Source organism: Bactrocera dorsalis, chromosome 5, assembly GCF_023373825.1.
Source record: "Bactrocera dorsalis isolate Fly_Bdor chromosome 5, ASM2337382v1, whole genome shotgun sequence".
NCBI lineage: Eukaryota > Metazoa > Arthropoda > Insecta > Diptera > Tephritidae > Bactrocera > Bactrocera dorsalis.
In genome coordinates, this window is record NC_064307.1 from 31,358,368 (window position 1) to 31,376,971 (window position 18,604).

An 18,604-nucleotide genomic window follows, 5' to 3' on the forward strand; every position below is an offset into this window, starting at 1 on the left:
TAACCCCCTCTTTAGTTTTTCTTCGTTTCTGCCCGGATCCATGGTTTTGATTAGTTGTCGACTTCTTGTTAGCTACCCATTAAGTCGTGCTCTTCTGTTGTCTCATCAACTTCAACATCTCTTCTGCAAGATATTTCGTCTCATCTTTTGCATTCTCCTCAATTTTAAGAGGAGACATTTTATTGTTCACATCATTTAAATGTGCGTTGCCTCCTCAAAAGTTAATTTCCTGCAGCTTTAACTCCAACACACAATGCAAACTATTCCGCTTCACTTTGCAGACGCGCCAGTTCCGATGGCGAACTAATTGCCATGCTGCGATCCAGGGTCTCGTTAAAGCTGCGCTGTGAGGATCGTAAAAACCGAAATCTCATCCTGCGACAGATTTAACTTGTCACGCAACTCGCGTTTCCCTATTCTCATTGGAAAGCTCTAAGCCCATTGAGTTCCTTTGTCAGCGCTTGCACTCGTTCATTCAAGTTATGTTCTCGTCTGTGGCCGCCTGGAAGCGGGCGGCGTAGGCATTTTCAGTGACTAGTCAATTTTTCACACAACTCTTGCTCGGAAATCGCCAATAAATTGAAACGCTCTTTTTAATTTGAGTTCGCGTTGTTCGGCTTCATCGAGTTGTTGTTGCTTTTGTGAGAGTTTGTTATCAATTTCTAAGCGATACGAATCGAGTGTACGCTTATGTTTCCACATCTTGTGCTTCCAGTTGTGACTCGAGTGCTGCGAAATTTTTCTTGAGCAAAAGCTTGGTAATCGGAGAGACTTGTTTGTGCCTTCTCCATTTCCATTTTGAGCTGTTCGTTAAATTGTTTGCGCACGTTATCATTATATGTGTGCCAGTAATTCCCCAAGCAGTGTTGTAATTTGCACCTGATTCCGTTATCAGTTGATTAACCATTAGCCTGGCATCCCCTTGCAGAGATGATTTTAAATAGCTCATCTTTGCGGAGTCACTTATATCCTTATTATTACGGACAAACTCCTTAAAGAGCTCTTTAAACGGTTGCCATTCTCGGAACTCCCTGAGAATATTTGCAATTCTATTTTTGGTAATTCCAATAATTTTTATTTTTTATTAAGTTGATTTCCTTTTGTTTTTTAATACACGTAAAGTATTAGTGATTTCAACAAAAAGTTCTTCTAATCCTAAAAACATTACGTGGCTTTTTGTACTTCATCGCCATTTGGCGATATCCCCCTCCATGCAGCTCCAATAGAACTTGAGACGGTGTTCGTAATTTTCAATTTCAGTTTCGTCTTTATTATTTATATTTATCTTTGCATCTGCAATTGTAGATTGAATTCTTTTCGATCTTCTTTCAATTGCCTGCTCTATACAAAAACAAAAAAAAACCCCCCCCCCCCCGGGGGGCCAATCATTGTATCTGCGTCTTCTACGCGTAGCTGTCTTCTCAAAAGTGATCCTTTCTACGCGTAGAGATCGCCTTTCCTTTGTACCATGTCGCAGTGTTCGACATTTTCAACTATTTTTTTTAATGAACTGTTCTTATCTTTAAAAAAAATAGTTGGAGGTTATTGTTTTGGTCGCCTGGTTGACCTTGCTGTGCCTCGATTCACAGCCGCTGAATATATAATTTTTTTTTTAATAAACCAGTTTTACACAGCGTTTAGTTTCGTACTACACGGCTTATGTGATATATAAATATGCGGGAATATGAACCCGTCTTACAATTTCTGTATTTAATTTGCCTGTGTAAATAAACAGGGCTTTTACATTGCCTATATATATTCATATATCAATAGGACCTTTACATAAATACATATATTGTCTGTATTTTTTTTTCATACAGGTCTTACTTGCCTGTATTTTCCTTATACAGGTCTTTTCTTTGGCTGAGCCAACAATCGGCTCGAAGGACCAAAATGTTTGAAATTATATATCAAACTGTTTGATTGTAAGATCAAACTTAAACTCAACAAGATTTTTAGTAATCCTTTACATGGTGGGGGGAATTAAAAAAACGTCTTTAGTCGAGCTGAGAATATTTCATTCTAGTTTTATTTATAAATTTGGAAACCTTATATACTATTTTTTCAAAGTATCCTAAATAACTTAATATATGTGTATGTGTGTGTGTTCATATGTATGCAGCACATTGTTTATGCTACTTGGTAGTGTATTGTTTTCTAGTGCATATGTTATGTGACCTTGGATTTGTTTTAATGTGAGTACATTTACAAACAGTTGTTAAAATGTATTGTAAGAACCCATGGGTCATCATATGCAAACATCCTATCTTTAGTAATATTTGTGTTATTGTTTGTTGAATGTTATTGTTTTGCATGACAATGCATTTTAAGTATGTTTGTGTATATGTGTGTATGTTCAATATATTTGAACATAAATATCTAATATTAGTGGACTGTATCAATAGTAAGATTTAATAATTGTGAAATATATATGTAAAAGTTTTTAAATATGTATAATGTTGTTGTCCGTGCTTTGCCGGCAGCGACGAACATGTTCATTTTTTGAACAAGAAGGATCCTGTATTTTACGATAAATAATATTACTTGAATTTCTAATACGGAAATTAAGATATTATTGAACTTTTTTATTTTTCTTTCAGACGTGGCTTTTACTTCCTAATGGTTGGTAAATTTCTTTCCAGTCAGCATACTCTTGACATCCGAGAATCGAAAAAGTCGATGAAAGTGGAGAATTAAACTCCTAGATCGAAGCTTAGACAAACCACATACCGTTGGTTGCTGATGGACGCTGATATCGGACACAGAGAAATTGCTGTTCTTTTCGGGTAAGTACTTTTTCAAAATTATGTTCGATACTTTTAAAAATAATCCATGACACGATTCGTTTTTCAATACATATATTTTTTTTAATTTCAATAAAATAAATATTTTTTATGTATATTTAAGTTCTTTGAATTATTCAACCACCCGATCAGTCCCCGGCAGTCCAGTTTACGTAACCGGATGCCTGTACTCGTACTATCAACTCGACAGCATTTCTAAAAAATATTTTGAGAATATTTTATGCTTATCCCACAATAAAAACTTTGACTTCTGCCACGAGTATTGTACCACTTTCGGCAAGAGGCAAAATCTGGTCACTAGGTATAATTTGCTTCTTTCCTAAGCTAAGTGATAGATTTGTATTAAATATTATTAGGTAACCAAAAGTGATATGATTGACCGATGACTTCTAGTGAGGCTTATATAACGATTATACCGATCTTCGTCTATAGATTTGAACTTATATTGTATATCTGAAAATACGTTATCTCAATGAAACTAAGTAGCTTCAAGAGTTCTGGTAATAAAACGAACTGATTTCCGTCGGTTTTGGTTTATTATAATCTCAAAATATTTTATGTATAAGTATATAGACATATTCTATACTTCTCTTTAAAGCGAGGAAAATTGTCTAATGTGGCAACATGGAAACGTGTCCTTGCGTTGCTAAGGTAAACAAACTCGTATCAAAACAAAGAGTGAATAATTACATGGTCAAAAGGAATCAAAGAAGTTGCCAACAGCTGGGCATTAGGTCATTACGAAAATACTCTCAAGTGGATAACATTTGATAATTTTTTTACAGCTTAAAAAGCATGTCCGTCAACGCCAAATGGCTACAAGTCATCGTAGACGAAGACGAGCCACGACCACGTCTAAACACCGTCACCAGCTGCATGACATTGTGCGATATAAAATGCGACAATTATGTGCGACTGATAGCGGCAGACATCGCATTGGAGGATGAGCCCACGGCGACCTTGAAAATCTTTCGTGGCACTACGCTGCATACGGAGTTGAAGCTCAACGGTATACCAGCTGCTGTACAAAGCTTCTACAGCGACGAGTCGGAGCCAAAAACTCCAAGTAAGTTTATTTAGTTCACTTACGCAGTTTGAAACAAGCAAAGTAAATTATTTTTATGTATATACATATGTGCTCGAAGTTATTGCTGTGGCCATCGCGGAATCGGTGTTGTTCTTTCGAAATTTGAAACCGTATTTCAAGTACACAGTGCCCGGCTTGGGGGCCGAGGAGTTAGAAAGGGATTTGTGGCTCAAATTACCTACAGTGCGCGTAGAGCAGCAGCCAGCCTTAGTCGAAAGCTTAAGGTCCATTGAGCGCCCAAAGATGTCAAGAAAGTCACAAAAACTAATACAGTTGTCACAAGAAGAACAAAATGTAGAGCTAAATTTATATCTCCAGAAAACCAAATTCTCACATTTAACAATATTTTTCAGGAGTTCATTTTGAAATATGCAGATGCGACGGTAATGCGTCACCCGAATATTGTAGCACTCGGTTGCTTGGAACGTATTTCCAGCGATGTGAATCCACCCTCACATTTGGTTATTGCCACCGATAACGGTGATATATTAGTGTTGGAACCACAAAGTTTCGGCTTAATTTATCAAGCAAAAACCTGTGACTACGAGACCGTGCCTTCTATGATTGCCGTGCATGGCACATACGAGACCGATTTCCGCATTGTAATCGCCACACGCTACGGCGGTGTATATCTACTGCGTAAGTCGGTTAAGGAGGGCCAGGAGATATTTAAAATATCTCATCCATTTACCGGTTTAATGTTGCTGCCAGTGGATCAAACGATAACGGTGTGTGCCATGGATTGTCGTCTCGTTTGTTATTCGAAGAAGGGTAAACAATTGTATGTTAACAAACTTCCCGCGCTGCCGATGTGTATGATACCGATTACACTGCCTCACCTAGGACTCACACTCTGCTGTGTAGCACTGGAAGGTGGTCTGGTGCAATTGTACTTGCAACGTTATTTGGTCAATGAGTTCCACATGGTATCCACAATTGGTGCGATGTGCTTCGGACGCACCGGCCACGAAGATTACGTGCTGAATATGGTTAGTGTTGAGGGTGAGATATTCGTGAAAATTCTAAAAAGGACAGCTGCATTTGATCCCAGTGAGCTGCTTGCACTTAAGGGAAATGTCGAGAGTAAGGCGATGGTTGAAACGATTTTGGAGAAGTCTAAGAAAAGTTCGATATTTGTGGAACAAGCGGCGAGGGAAAAACAAAATGCCAAGAGTAAGTGATTACCCAGTTTTAAAGTGGTTATATTTTGAAGGAAAATTCTTCGGAACCATATCCGACCACGGTATAGCGGTCTAAAAAATATAAAAAAGAAATTATAGAAACGAAGGAGAATTAGCACGAAAAAACGAATCTAAATAAACCGAGCAACACTGCTGGAAGCAAAGAATACTGGAAAGCAGAGTATTGAAGAACCGAACCAACTTACAATAAAAACTTTGAGGCAGTCTAAATGTCAGAGTTTTTGATTAATATCATTACTTACTGAAAATAGTTTTCATTTTTGGAAGAAGCTAATTATTATCTTTACCATTTATTTCATCACAACTTACCGTTATCCTTCTTTATTAACAGCAACTTATGGCGCATTTCAAGCCGAGCTATGGCGCTTACGTTATGTGGCCGCCCGTGCTACTGTCGACGCCATCAACTCATCGGAGAGCACAATTTCTGGTGACATAACTCATGCACCTGTCAAGCTCTCTGCGGAAGTGTGTGGTATTGGACCGGAGTTTCGACTTTATCTAACAATACAGAATATGTCGAGCTACAAGATGGCATCGAACTTAACTGTGCTGCTCCACGCCGATCGCCGTCATTACACCTTAAATAAATCTATGGCCAAGGTGAGAACTGCAGAAATTCTTAAAATACAAATATTACATTATTTACTCCTGCTTACAGCTGCCCAGCATATTGCCTGGAGTGCCGCTGAAGATCGACTTTGAGATTGTAGCGGTATTGGATCCAAATCTTAAGTTACCACCACATACACTGACGATAGAAAATTCACAAATACGCGTTATGCTGCTGAAAGCGCGTCAAACGAAACCGCTGATCGCCGCTGTGATCGCCATGCCGCAATCGGAAGCGAATGTTTGATTTTCATATGCTGATTATGTGTTAGTCGGATAACTCTTGTGCCCAAAAGTATGTTTTAAAAGACGATCTATTCGAATAAAATGTTATGATTGCATAAAGATGCATATATTCCTTTATTAAATAATCATATACTCATACAATTATGGACAAAATAATAGGGTCACTTTTAAAAAGTAAAAAATTTAATTTAACTTTTTGAGATCCTTGAGCGGAAACAATTGAGTGCTTTTAAATGTTTATTTAAGAAAAACTTGTACAATAGGGTTCTTCAAAGTATTACACATCTGAAGCATAACATTTGTTCATCTTTATGGCAATTTGTGGATTTCTTCCTAAAATAACTGCGTCAACTTGACGGCTAAGAATGTATCAATCCAATTTTTGATGCTCTGTTCTGAAGTGAAGTCACTGTTTTCCAAATAGCTTTTAACCGGTCTTGCAACATGAGGCCGTGCCTTGTCTTTCCGGGTGTTTTTCGTCAATCAAATTTGATTAATTGTTGACAATATCGTTCCACATTAAGGGTGGGTTTCCTCGGGTTAAAAACAGCCTTTTTTCAACAATTTTTTTCTCATATAAAAAATTAAATATTATTAAAAATTAGTATTGTCACAAACATACACTATTAACAAGGAAATTTTGAAATTTTTGGAAAAAATATTTTGAACTTCTATATAACTCCTTCAGAGATCATCTAAAGTGAAAAATACGTGTTTTAGTTAAAACCTTAACTTAGAATTTTTTTACAAAAAAAATGAAAATTTCAGTAAAAATTTTGCGACATTTTTTTTTTCCAAATAGTTGTTATCGAAAAAAATTTCATGAAGATTGGTTGAGTAATTCTAGAGAAATCTTGTCATCCGACTTCAAAGATCGAGAAAAACGCATTTAAAGACGGCGCACTTAGCCTAGCTAGCCTCAAGCGTACAAGTTCTCAAGGCTTTATCTCGGAAACTCTTACTCGGATCAAAATTTAGGACACTATTTTAGAGGTGTTATAGAATTTAATAAGATAATAAAAAGGATTTTTCGAACCCGTAAGCCTATGTAACACCTTAATGCTTTCTCCAGGTTTTACCATCTTAGCTCGCCCTTTTGATCTCACCAAATACAGAGCATTTTTCTTGGCGTCGTGAATATTCGGCTTTGCCGTTGATTTGGCTGATTGGACAGGTGTCACATATGACTATTTGCGTTTATGTGTGACTTTAATTCATGTGATACACAATATTCTTGCTTAAATTATGGAGGCAACACTTCTCCAGCCTGCTGAATGGCAGTGACAACATAACACCAGGAGAAGTCGAACTCGATTCCCCAACCGATGATGATGGCCGACCATGAAGAACTTCGAATAACAATTACCCGTCTGAAAAAAAACAAAGCTACGGGGGCCGATGGATTTCCGGCCAACCTATTCAAATACGGTGGCAAACAACTGATAAAGAGCATTCGTTAGGTTCTTTATAGAATATGTTCGAACGAAAGAATGTGCGACGATTGGAATTTAAGTGTGCTCTGCGTAATTCACAAAAAGGAAGACCCCATAATCTGCGCCAACTACCGTGGGGTAAGCCTCAACATCGCATATAAGGTTCTGTCAAACGTAGTACGTAAGAGATTAAAGCCCACCATCAACAAACTGATTGGACCTTATCGCCAAATCTTGGAAAAGACCCATGAAAAGAAGATCGACACACACCACCTCTTCGTCGATTTCAAAGCTTCTTTTGACAGCATCAGCTGTCTTTATGCCGCTATGTCTGAATTTGACATCCTACAAACCTAATACTGCTGTGTAATTTGACGTTGAGCAATATCAAAGACTCCGTCAGGATCACAAAGGACATCTTCGAGCCTGTCGACACAAGGTTTCAGACAAGGCGACTTTTTCAATCTACTGCTGGAGAAAACAATTCGAGCTGTAAAACTGAATAGAGAAGGTACAATCTTCTAAAAGAGTGTACAACTGATGGCGTACACCGATGACATCGATATAACTGGCCATAACAATCGCTCTGTTAGTACTGCTTTCTCCAGGGACGACAAAAACGCGAAGCAAATGGGTCTGGAGTGAACAAAGGCAAGACGAAACAAACAGTTCTCGCATTCGCGACTTGCTTCCCACGTCACTGTTGACAGTCATAACTTCGAAGTTGTAGATAATTCCGTCTATCTTGGAACCGCCATTAACACTAACAGCAATGTCAGCCTCAGAATACAACGCAGAAAAACTGGTGCCGACAGGTGCTACTTCGGACTGAGTAGGCAATTGAGAAGTAAAGTCCTCTCACTACGAACAAAGACTAAATTCTACAAGTCACTTATCATCCCCGTCCTGCTATATGGTGCAGAGGCATGTACTATGACAACAGCTTATGAGTCGACGTTACGTGGTTTAGAAAAAAAAGTACTTCGGTCCTTTCCTCATTGGCTACCCTTGAAATCTCCAATTGGCGACATGCAGCGAAAAGGAAGGACGACGCGCTGTTGTAACTCGGCTATAATCGCCTAAGCGGTGTCTACGCCAGTAAAGAAAGCAAATAATAAATTATGGATTATAACAAATTTAATGGATATCTCACCAAACTCTCTGTTGTGGACGTGATTGTTGACCTCCTCCAGAATTTTCACATTTTATTGACGACAATGCTTACCAACTCCAAATTTCGCTTGCAACAACCGATGATTTATTAAAAAGATAAGATGGGTGATAATTGAAGTCACAAATCCAGAAATTGTAAATCCAAAAGCGTATTAGTATTTATATTAAATATTATATACTTGTATGGACATAATTCAAAGAAACCGGCAGATAAGGCAATCACGCAATAAATACACTGCATTGATTAGGAAAAAATTCTGATTATTCGCACGCAATTTGCAATACCATTGTCGTGGAAACATTTTTTATATAAATATGAACGGTGAGGAGCACGCACCTCAATGTCTAACTGTATTAAGCAAAGAAAGCATTAATTTCTAGCAACATGGTCACGGTATGTTTATTTCATTCGAATTTAATTTTAAATTTTTCAGAGATTCAGGAGTTGTTTAGATAGCTGAAATGTGTTTATTTCTTTCTTGCAGTTTGAGGAAATCATTGAGAAAGCCCGCAACTTCTCCAAGAAACCCACACAGGAGGAGTTTTTGGAATTCTACGGCTATTATAAGCAGGCTACAGTTGGTGATTGCAATACCGATGAGCCAGAGGATCCCGTCCGTAAAGCCTTGTGGAACTCTTGGAAGGAGAAGGCCGGTTTGTCCGTCGAAGATGCAAAGGCTCACTATATAGAAGTGTACAAAAAATACGCACCCAAATATGAATAAATTTTATTTTTAATTGAACACAAACCTCTTCCATTAGTTATTTTTAATCTTCTTTGACTTTTCAAAATATGTGATCAAATCTCTTAATAAATATATGCGATATGCCTCAAAACAGATGACGAAACATTTCAATTATATCAATGAAGGTGTAAAAGGGTGGATGGTTCACTTTCTAGATATCGAATTAGTAATAAATAAAATATGGTTAATTTCGGGAGTAGATGAATATTTTTTACTTACAAGGAACAATTACAGGGAAATACTGCCAGGTGTGGGTAAAACTTTATTTTAAAGAAAGTTGCGTAAAAATTAGTACTCACTTTTGGCATTGCTCAGGTATTCTCACAAGTTTACCGACATATTCGGCATTGGAAAGTTTGACAATAAAATATTTTGACATATGAGCGGTATTTGGGTTGTTTACAGTGACTTAAAATATTCAAATCTTCTTCTCGACCAAAAACTGATTAAATTTTGACGATGAAGCTCCAGCAAGGACCAGTGTTTATCGATGGTGTGGTGAATTCGATCAAGGTTGTAGATCATTCCAAAACGAGTTTCGAGAAGGTCGTTCAAAATCAGTTGTTGTTCCTTAGGTGGACTAGCATACATTTAATATTGCATGAACATTTCAATGTAAAAAAAATGTTTCACGTTGGATCCCACACAATTTGACAATGGCTCCAAAAAATACGGATCGTTTGATCGAGAAAAACTTTAACAAAATACGATAGCGGTACTTCGAATCACGTCTATGATCGTGATAGGTGATGAACGTGGATTTGCGCGTATGAACCCAAAAATAAACAGCAGTCGACTGTATGGGGATTCCAAGACTATCCGAATTCAACAAAAGTTTTTTCGCGCACGAAGCACTTCCAAGCAAATTGTTATCTGTTTTTTTTTTTTTGGAACAACTAGATATATTGCAACCATACCAATAGAACAACGTAGAACAGTATAGTCCTGACTTGGCATTGAACGGCTTCTTTTTATTCCCATTCATAAAAAATAAGCTAAGAGGTCAGCGTTTTTTGACACCTGAAGAAGTTGTTTTGGAGATACCTCAATCAGAACTGCAAAAGTGCTTCGACAATTTGTTCAAACACATTGCAAAAGTATATATTGCAGATCTTAATAATAAGAATATTTTAAAAAACAATTAAGGGGGTATTCTGGTCTAGAAGCATGAATTTCAGGTAATTTTTAAAATTTTTTTACTAGTTATTTGTTAATTTTAGAAGAGTTCAGAAAAAAATTAAAAACTAAAAAAAGTAAAAAATTTCAAAAATTTCAAAAATTATGAGCTGGCGAAGTGTAGGGTCCTTAAAAATTTCCACGTGACCAAACCCATGATTTCAACCCTCCTAGTTATCTGAAACCGAAAAAAAAGATTAATAATCTAGAATAATGTCGCAATGGCCGGAACTACGGAAAAGTGGGAAAAATTTTTTTTCACAAAATGGCGACTGCCTGAAAAAAAAGTTTTTTTTTGATCACTTTTTCTGACTATTTCGATTTTTTTTAAATAATAAAAATAAAAATTTGGGGATGGGGCTAGTTCCAACCATAAACAAGCCTATAAAGAAGACTCTATAAAAATTTCCAATAAATCGGTCCAGTAGAACCTGAGAAATCGTGGGTATCGTTCCGAAAAAGTCAGTTTTGAGAAAAACGCATCAAAAATATGCCTATATCTCCGAAAATAATTTGAATTTGGAAAAATCCTCTTGTACACATATTCTTGAATAGTTGAACTTTAAAAATAAAAAAAAAATAAAAAATCCGATTTTTTTTAATTTCTAGACCAGAATACACTCTTAAGCTTTTTCGATTATTAAAATTTGTTTTTGTTCTCGAATCCCAAAATATTATAATACTCGTAATATAAAAGACAAGCTACTGATATATACGGTGTAAAGTCATTCGGAAATTTAAAATAATTAAATTCGGTATATAGTGGTTACGGTTAGTATTGACCGAGCCAGAGCCAGCCGGTTAGTATTGACTAAGCCAGACGTATCATGATCTTTAAGTTTCCTTAACACACAACTTATATCGAATACATGAGGTCTGTAGAAAATACTGACCCACAATTACCTTTTTTGGCAGCAAGGCATATTATTATCAGAAAAAGGCGTTGTTTCAATGTAATATCTCACATACTGTATTCAAATTGGGTAAAAAAAACAAATGAACTCAAGTACATATGCGATATCTAGGAGAACTGAAGTTATTTTCCGAATTCGTCTATTTTTAGACGTGTGAGTTATATCCTGAGCGCAGTCTTTGTGCAGAGTCTTATCCCAATATCTTTATTAGTGCTTAATTTCTTTACTGTAAAGTGAAAGAATCAGATGGAGCTTAAAATTGTGTTATATACCGAATTTAGTTAAAACTGGTCCAGTATTTCCGGAGGAATAGGATTTCACCTAGGATAGTGACACAGCCATTGCCCAATTTTTACACTGGCACCTACATATAAAGTCACTTCGTACCATCTTATTGTTGGCATTTTATACTTCTGGCATATTTATTTATGAAGGACTTGCGCATGCTATAGTTTTCAACACAACCGTTATACTATTGTTACTATTGTTAACTTTTCAATTTCACCAATAATTCTCACCGTCTGAGGAGGCGCGATATGATTTCTACTGAGAATGTTAGGAAAAAGGACTACTACCGCTTTTAAAAATTTTCAAACCACTGATGCTGCTCCCTACTGTCCCAGTAGAAAATTATCGTTTTGTATCTTAAATTGATTCGCAGTGCATAATCTCAATTATTTTCTATCTTTTATTTTAATTTTCAGCTTTATTATAGTACTTTATAGATTTTCGGTTTAATTTTTTGAGCCATGTATAATTCCGATTTCGTCCATCTACAATACAAACCTTTTGTACCAAGGGAACGAGTGCCAAATTTCAAGACCATATCTCAATGTTTGCCCATCTTATCACTTGTGCAGATAATCGATTTAGATTTTTTAAACTTTGTCTTAAAAATCGGTATCTCGAAACCGGGTTTAGACCCACATCTCAAAGTAGTTCTGAACCTTCCGTAGAATATTTCCTCAATACACTTTCTATATTTAATCTTCTATAAAATGTATTTATGTACATATATTTTAAGTTTATAAATTATATGTTATGTATAAAAGCAACAACTATTAAATACGTTCATGTTTGAAACTAGAAATGTTAGATTATTGTATCATAAAAACTATAACCTGCGGGAGTGTGTTGGCGTGATTAATGAGCGACCACCGTCAAATTTCTAGCTATGTATTTTGCCCAGCTGCATGAATAAACTCTATCAATTAATCAAATCTAAATTCTTATCAGCGATTGATAAGCCGATTTTTATCATTATATTGTATGAATTTATTGTACCGACTGAAAATGCACAATTCTTGCACCTAAACATTAATCTGAATTATGACATGCAATAAAGTATAAAAATAACAAATAGGGAAACACTGGAGTCGGGCGCAACACAACAATAAGTACTCTCGCAATTTGTAGGAACTGAAATTCTATAAAGCATTATTTTATGTAAATAAAGGCATCACTGGTCGATTACTTTTGATGTTTTTTTTGATCGCTAAATCAGACAAGGACTTTCCAGCATACAGGATACTAATCATATAATCATGGCCAGTTCATGGCGACGAAAATTGATCACATACAGCAATATCAAGCGAAAACGGTCGTGGTCGAAGGCCGTTGAATCGTCCCAAGTCGGATTGACGGCCAGGAAGGTTTTGCTGTGTGTTTTGGTGCAGGGTGTAGTGTTCCACCAGGACAACGCCAGACCACACACTTCGTTGATGACTCGTTAGAAACTACGGGAGCTCGTATGGGAGGTTTTATCGCATCCACCATATAGCCCGGACATAGCGCCAAGAGATTACCACCTGTTCCTGTCCATGGCGAACGCTCTTGTTTATGTAAAGTTGAACTACTCGTAAAAGAGGCTTGTCAATTATTCGCAAATAAGGAGCGGGCTTCTACGAGGAAGGTATTATGAAGTTGCCGTCTACATGGAAACAGATTATCGAATGACTATTTATTTTTTTTTAAGTTTTGTAAAAAAGCCTTTACTCTATAATTTACTTTCTCTGCTCCTGAAAATCAGTTTATTGAGTCAGAGCTTTCCTGTAAACGATATTTGATTTAAATTTATTTTGTGGCTACAATATAAATTGATTCTTGAGATCATCGAAATCCTCGATATATGAGCTCGTTGACTAGCTGCTGGGCCGATAATATTGGTTGCTACAATTAAATTGTCTTTCAGTTCCATAATAAGTAGCCTCGTCCTATTGCACATGCTTGGAGGACTTAAATTCCTCAAAACCATAGTTGGGAATTCCAGTTTTTAAAGCCAATTCATAGCAGTCCACAAGCGTTTAATGAATTGGAAAACTCCTCGGAATAATGAACTGGGTTTCCGATATTACAAGGTGTTAAGTTAAGGTGTCAATCGATTTTTATTTTTTTTTCCGGGAACTTTTTGAATAATTTAATCGTTTATTTCGGTGACACTTTCATTCCTGGGTGACACTATTGCCCTAGAACAAAACCAATGAAATTCCTTTTCGTGCAAATTCTCGATGTCAGGGTATACTACATCTATTAAAGCTTCAAAACTATGGACTATTTGGCCTCATCTAGAAGAATATTACAAATACTGCTTAAATTTGGAGTGCGAAAAATTCCTTCCCTAAGTTTAAGCAGTGGTTGTGGAAAATCACCCCCAGTAATTCCATGAGGTTGAGCTCTCATATTCGTCCGTAATTTTATATTTTCAATCGAAGTCCATAAGGGCGACGATATTAAGCAGGCTTTGATGATATCTGCGCGCATACCTCTGTTAATGACAGGAAGAGTCTGTCGTAAATCTCCAGCAAATACAAAAGTTATCCCGCCTATGTGTAGAAAGGAGTTTCTAAGGTCTTTTAATGTTCTGTTCACGGCCTTTATACTTGCTTTACATCTCATGGTGCATCCATCTCACATAATCAGTGAGGCGCCTTACAATTGTTAACTAAGAGGCCCATTTTTGCGGATAGACAATATTGATTGTTGTTCAAGATTTATGGATAACGAAAATTTAAAAGAGGAATTGCTCATTCATTTTTTCATCCTTTAGAAAGGTTACAGCAATTGCTGACGAAGTTACTGCTATCGCTATCTTCTTGATTGTCTTATTTTACCAAATATTAAATTTACAAGAGAGAGAAAAAAGAAATATTGTTTTTGTTATTATTCACGCTATAACTCGCGCTTTTCAGTCTGTTGCAGCTGAGCTAAATGTTAAACAACATCCTCTGTTATAAATAAGTAATGAATTTTTTTTACTTTACGCTCGTAAGACGGTTAAAAAATTAACATTTTCTTAATTTTTTTTTACAAACCATCCTCATTGGATTATCAACAGAGTCGTTCAGGTCATTTATCATATCATTATCATTTAGTCAGCTAGACAAAAACCCCAACTTATTTTTATATATTCTTTAAGATTATTAAAAGTTTGTATTAAAATTCTTGAGAATCTTATTATTTTTTTTTTTGCAGCCAATTTTGATCAGCAGTCATACCTAGGATAAATCCCCTTGACACTTCTTATCAAAACGAGAAAATAGGTGAAATTTGATGATTACCCCGCCCACTTCCCACAATCTAACTAAAAGTGCGATATATCAATAACTAAATGCGACATAGACATTTAATTTTACTTTCGGGATGGTGCAAGAGGACTTTATAGGAATCAGTGGTAAAATTGGATTATGGGCGCCCACCTTTAGCAGAAATTACATATCTCTGGATCTACTCCACCAATTTCAGCCAAATTCTATAGAAATCTTATTATCTTCACATTCTCATGTCATTGTGCGAAAAGGGGCGGAATAGGAATAGATCACGCCTATTACCCTTATAACACAATTTTAAATTCCATCTCACTTTTCAGTATATTTGGTCAAAATGTGTGATGTAAGAGGTGTGCAAGCTGCAAGAATATAAAATGTTCGGTTACAAATGAACTTAGCCCTTCTTCAGTTGTTTCACATAACGTTTTACAAACATTTGAAATAATTCCCACTAATATTTTCCTTCCTTTGGGATATCAAAGAAATTGCTAAGACCACTTTGCAACTGAAACCAAAATAAACCAATAGCGTGGTGCATATGAGCGGTAAATAGTTAACCATTGGGAAGAACGAAGCGTCAGCTCAAGTGTAAAATTGTAACGCAATCAAGCAGTAGTAATTTTTCTGTGACGCCTAATTGTATGCAACACTGGAATGTGTATTCATCATAATATTGTATTATTTATCTGATTGTATATAAATAAAGCACGTCATTATTTTAACGCCGTGCACGGTAGTGATTTACCACACCACTTAAAACTGTTAGGATTTCCCTAACCACACATAATTCATATCAGCCGAAATTCCTTCCCGGCTAGATTAAGAGTTAACACCAAACTCCCCGAAATTTCTTTACCATAAAATAGTATTGACTTTCTCAACGTCATCTAATCAATTTCCACAGATTTTGCCGCAGACTGTCATATATCTTCATTTTATGCATGCTCATTGTTATTTTATTTATTTTTAATTTAAACAGATAGCGTAATCTAGCGATTAGTAGCATTAACTAACAAAACTGGGATATATTCGTAATTTTCGGAGTATAAAAATGCTCGCGAGATTAGTTTAGAGTTAGTTGATTTCTACAACAGTTACGTGAACAACCAACAGCAGCTACAAAATGGTGTCTGTAAGTGGACGCACATAACTATATACTATACATATTTGATATGTTTTACTATTAAAAATTTTCCGCACTTTAGTTCGCAGAAGCAACCGAAAAAGCAAAGAACTTCTCAAAGAAGCCCACCGACGCCGAATTCTTGGAATTCTACGGTCTCTACAAGCAGGCTACTGTTGGTGATGTGAACATTGAGAAGCCAGGCGCTTTGGACTTGAAGAGGAAAGCCATGTGGGACGCATGGAACTCACGCAAGGGTCTGTCAAAGGCTGCCGCCGAGGAGGCCTACGTTCAGGTCTACGAGAAATACGCGCCCATTTACGCTTAAACGTTTCGTATATTATAATTAGATTTCGCTTTGTCAAACACTATTCATATTAATTTATAAATATCGTTAAATTTGATTGCCATGTAATATGGTAATTTGTGAATAAATGTGCATGTAAAATAAATAAAATAAAAGTTTAAGTTGCAAATTATAATATTAGTGAAAGCTATTTTTAGCGTTATATAGGAATTTCTAGCGTTGAATCTGCAATTATATTAACAGCATCAAAACGAGTTGAGCATGAGTAACTAAAAATTACATAGATAACCCTATCCAGCAAAATTTTAACTTTCTTTTAACACCTGAAAATGAATATCAAATTTTGAATGTACTAGAGTCATTAAACATTAATGTGAATAGAAATAATTGACACGTCAAGATTTCTTGTGACATCAAAACATATATTTCTTAAAAGTGCGAACTTTAGCAATATTTAAAAAAATAGAGAAGAATGTCTCGCGCTGTTGAAAACTCTGTTATAACAGCGTAAACAGTGTCTACACCAATAAAGAAGAAAATTTTTTTACAAGGTTCACAAAACATTTTCAGGTGAGCCAACAAATATTCTCACTGAGTTTGGTGAAATTCTCTTTCAGGTATACAAAACTCTTTGGAGATTTTGGTACAGACAGTTCAGCATGTTGTAAGGGTTGTATGTTTGGATACTGATATATATACAAATATCTCCATTTGGGAGAATTTTTCTTTTCTAGAAATACCCACTATATTGACGCCTACATGCAATTTGGGTATTGAGTCTTTCTATAAAAATTTCAATACTTCCAGACAGGACAAGGTTGCCAAGAAGCTTTTGGCCAGAAGGTAACATTGAAGACTCTATAAAGTATAATTTACTCAAATGATTTGGGTGACGAGCTGAGTTTTTGATATATAGATGTGAAATTTTGCACACATTCTTTTCTCCCCAAAAAGCTACTCATTTGTAGAAATCGACGACATCGGAGCTCTGTAGCATTTAGCCGCCACACAAACTGACCTCTCAAAATCAAAGTTTTGTAGGCATAAGCTACCATACAAACTGACTAATCAAAATCATGAAAAAGATATTTTTTTACCACTTATGTTATAAAAAATGCACCTCTGAAAAGTATCATAGCTTCGGTGTAGTCGAAGTCAACAATTTTTTTTTGTTTGATATAATTCTGTCTCTAATGGCATTTCAAACTTATTTTGAGTCATTACAATATCTTTCAACCTTTGGGTTATTTCTGTATATATTTTATACGTACAGGAAATATATTTTCGTCATAAGAAATTTGTTTAATTTTAAATTTAACACATTACAAGGTTATGCTGTGCGCAATCAGCAGCGATGTCACATATGAACTACACTAGTTATCATACTCCTGCAAAATATTGATACCGAGTATAATAGTTTTGTTCACCTAACAGTTATACGCATTACCTAAAACTAAGCGAGATAGATATAGGGTTACATAACCCCAGAAAGTATAATTCTTCATTTAAATTTTATATGGAAGGTATATACATTTTTTTCCTAGGTTTGTACAACTGTTCTTAGTTATGAGGCCAAAAATTAGCGCGATCTGTCAACCAGTGTGTTTACAGCAGTTGTTTATGTTAGTCGACGTCAGTAGGATCAGGATGGCGAGAAAAGTTGAAATACAGGTGACTGTCTGTCTCTCCGTCCATCTGTCCGTCCGTGCAAGCTGTAACTTGAATAAAAATTATGATAACTTGATGAAACTTGGTACACATGCTCCTTGGCAAAAAAAATACGAGTTCATAGATAAACGTAATCGGACCACTGCCACGCCGACATAACGCCATTAACCGAAAACTTATAAATAATGTAATTTGCCAACGGGAATCGCAGTAGTAAGGAGCACCTGTTGGCAAAAAAATTAAAAAGTGGGTGTGGCTCCGCCCCCTAATAAGTTTAATGTGCATATCTCCTAAACCACTAACACTACAACAATCAAATTTGCCCAGCACAAATACTATAAGAACTGACAGTGAAAAATGGATGAAATCGTAAGATAATCCCGCTCACTCAGCATATAACGGTACGGTTAAAACCTACTAAAAGCGTAATAAGTCAATAACTAAATACGCCAAAGACATTAAATTTTATATCCAAGATGGTATAAAAGGTGTTTATGTGAGAAATGGAACGATGGGCGTGGCACCGCTCACTTTTTGGTTAAATCACAAATCTCGCGAGCCGCCCGAA

At 36.1% G+C, this 18,604-nt stretch overlaps 3 protein-coding genes across 3 annotated transcripts; all 3 read left to right on the forward strand.

The window, feature by feature from the left end:
- Positions 1-3,494: 3,494 nt before the first annotated feature.
- LOC105224840 (Bardet-Biedl syndrome 1 protein homolog) lies at positions 3,495-6,050 on the forward strand. The gene is made up of 5 exons (XM_011203061.4): positions 3,495-3,870; positions 3,950-4,185; positions 4,245-5,064; positions 5,425-5,696; positions 5,755-6,050. Exons 1-5 carry the CDS (start codon positions 3,600-3,602, stop codon positions 5,950-5,952), a joined length of 1,797 nt encoding a protein of 598 aa, XP_011201363.2. The 5' UTR covers positions 3,495-3,599; the 3' UTR covers positions 5,953-6,050.
- Positions 6,051-8,811: 2,761 nt separating this feature from the next.
- On the forward strand, positions 8,812-9,398 carry LOC105224775 (acyl-CoA-binding protein). The gene is made up of 2 exons (XM_011202974.4): positions 8,812-8,951; positions 9,043-9,398. The coding sequence occupies exons 1-2, from the start codon at positions 8,943-8,945 to the stop codon at positions 9,280-9,282; spliced, it is 249 nt and encodes an 82-aa protein (XP_011201276.1). The 5' UTR covers positions 8,812-8,942; the 3' UTR covers positions 9,283-9,398.
- Positions 9,399-15,917: 6,519 nt separating this feature from the next.
- LOC125778593 (acyl-CoA-binding protein-like) lies at positions 15,918-16,543 on the forward strand. The gene is made up of 2 exons (XM_049456942.1): positions 15,918-16,070; positions 16,144-16,543. The coding sequence occupies exons 1-2, from the start codon at positions 16,062-16,064 to the stop codon at positions 16,387-16,389; spliced, it is 255 nt and encodes an 84-aa protein (XP_049312899.1). The 5' UTR covers positions 15,918-16,061; the 3' UTR covers positions 16,390-16,543.
- Positions 16,544-18,604: the final 2,061 nt, after the last annotated feature.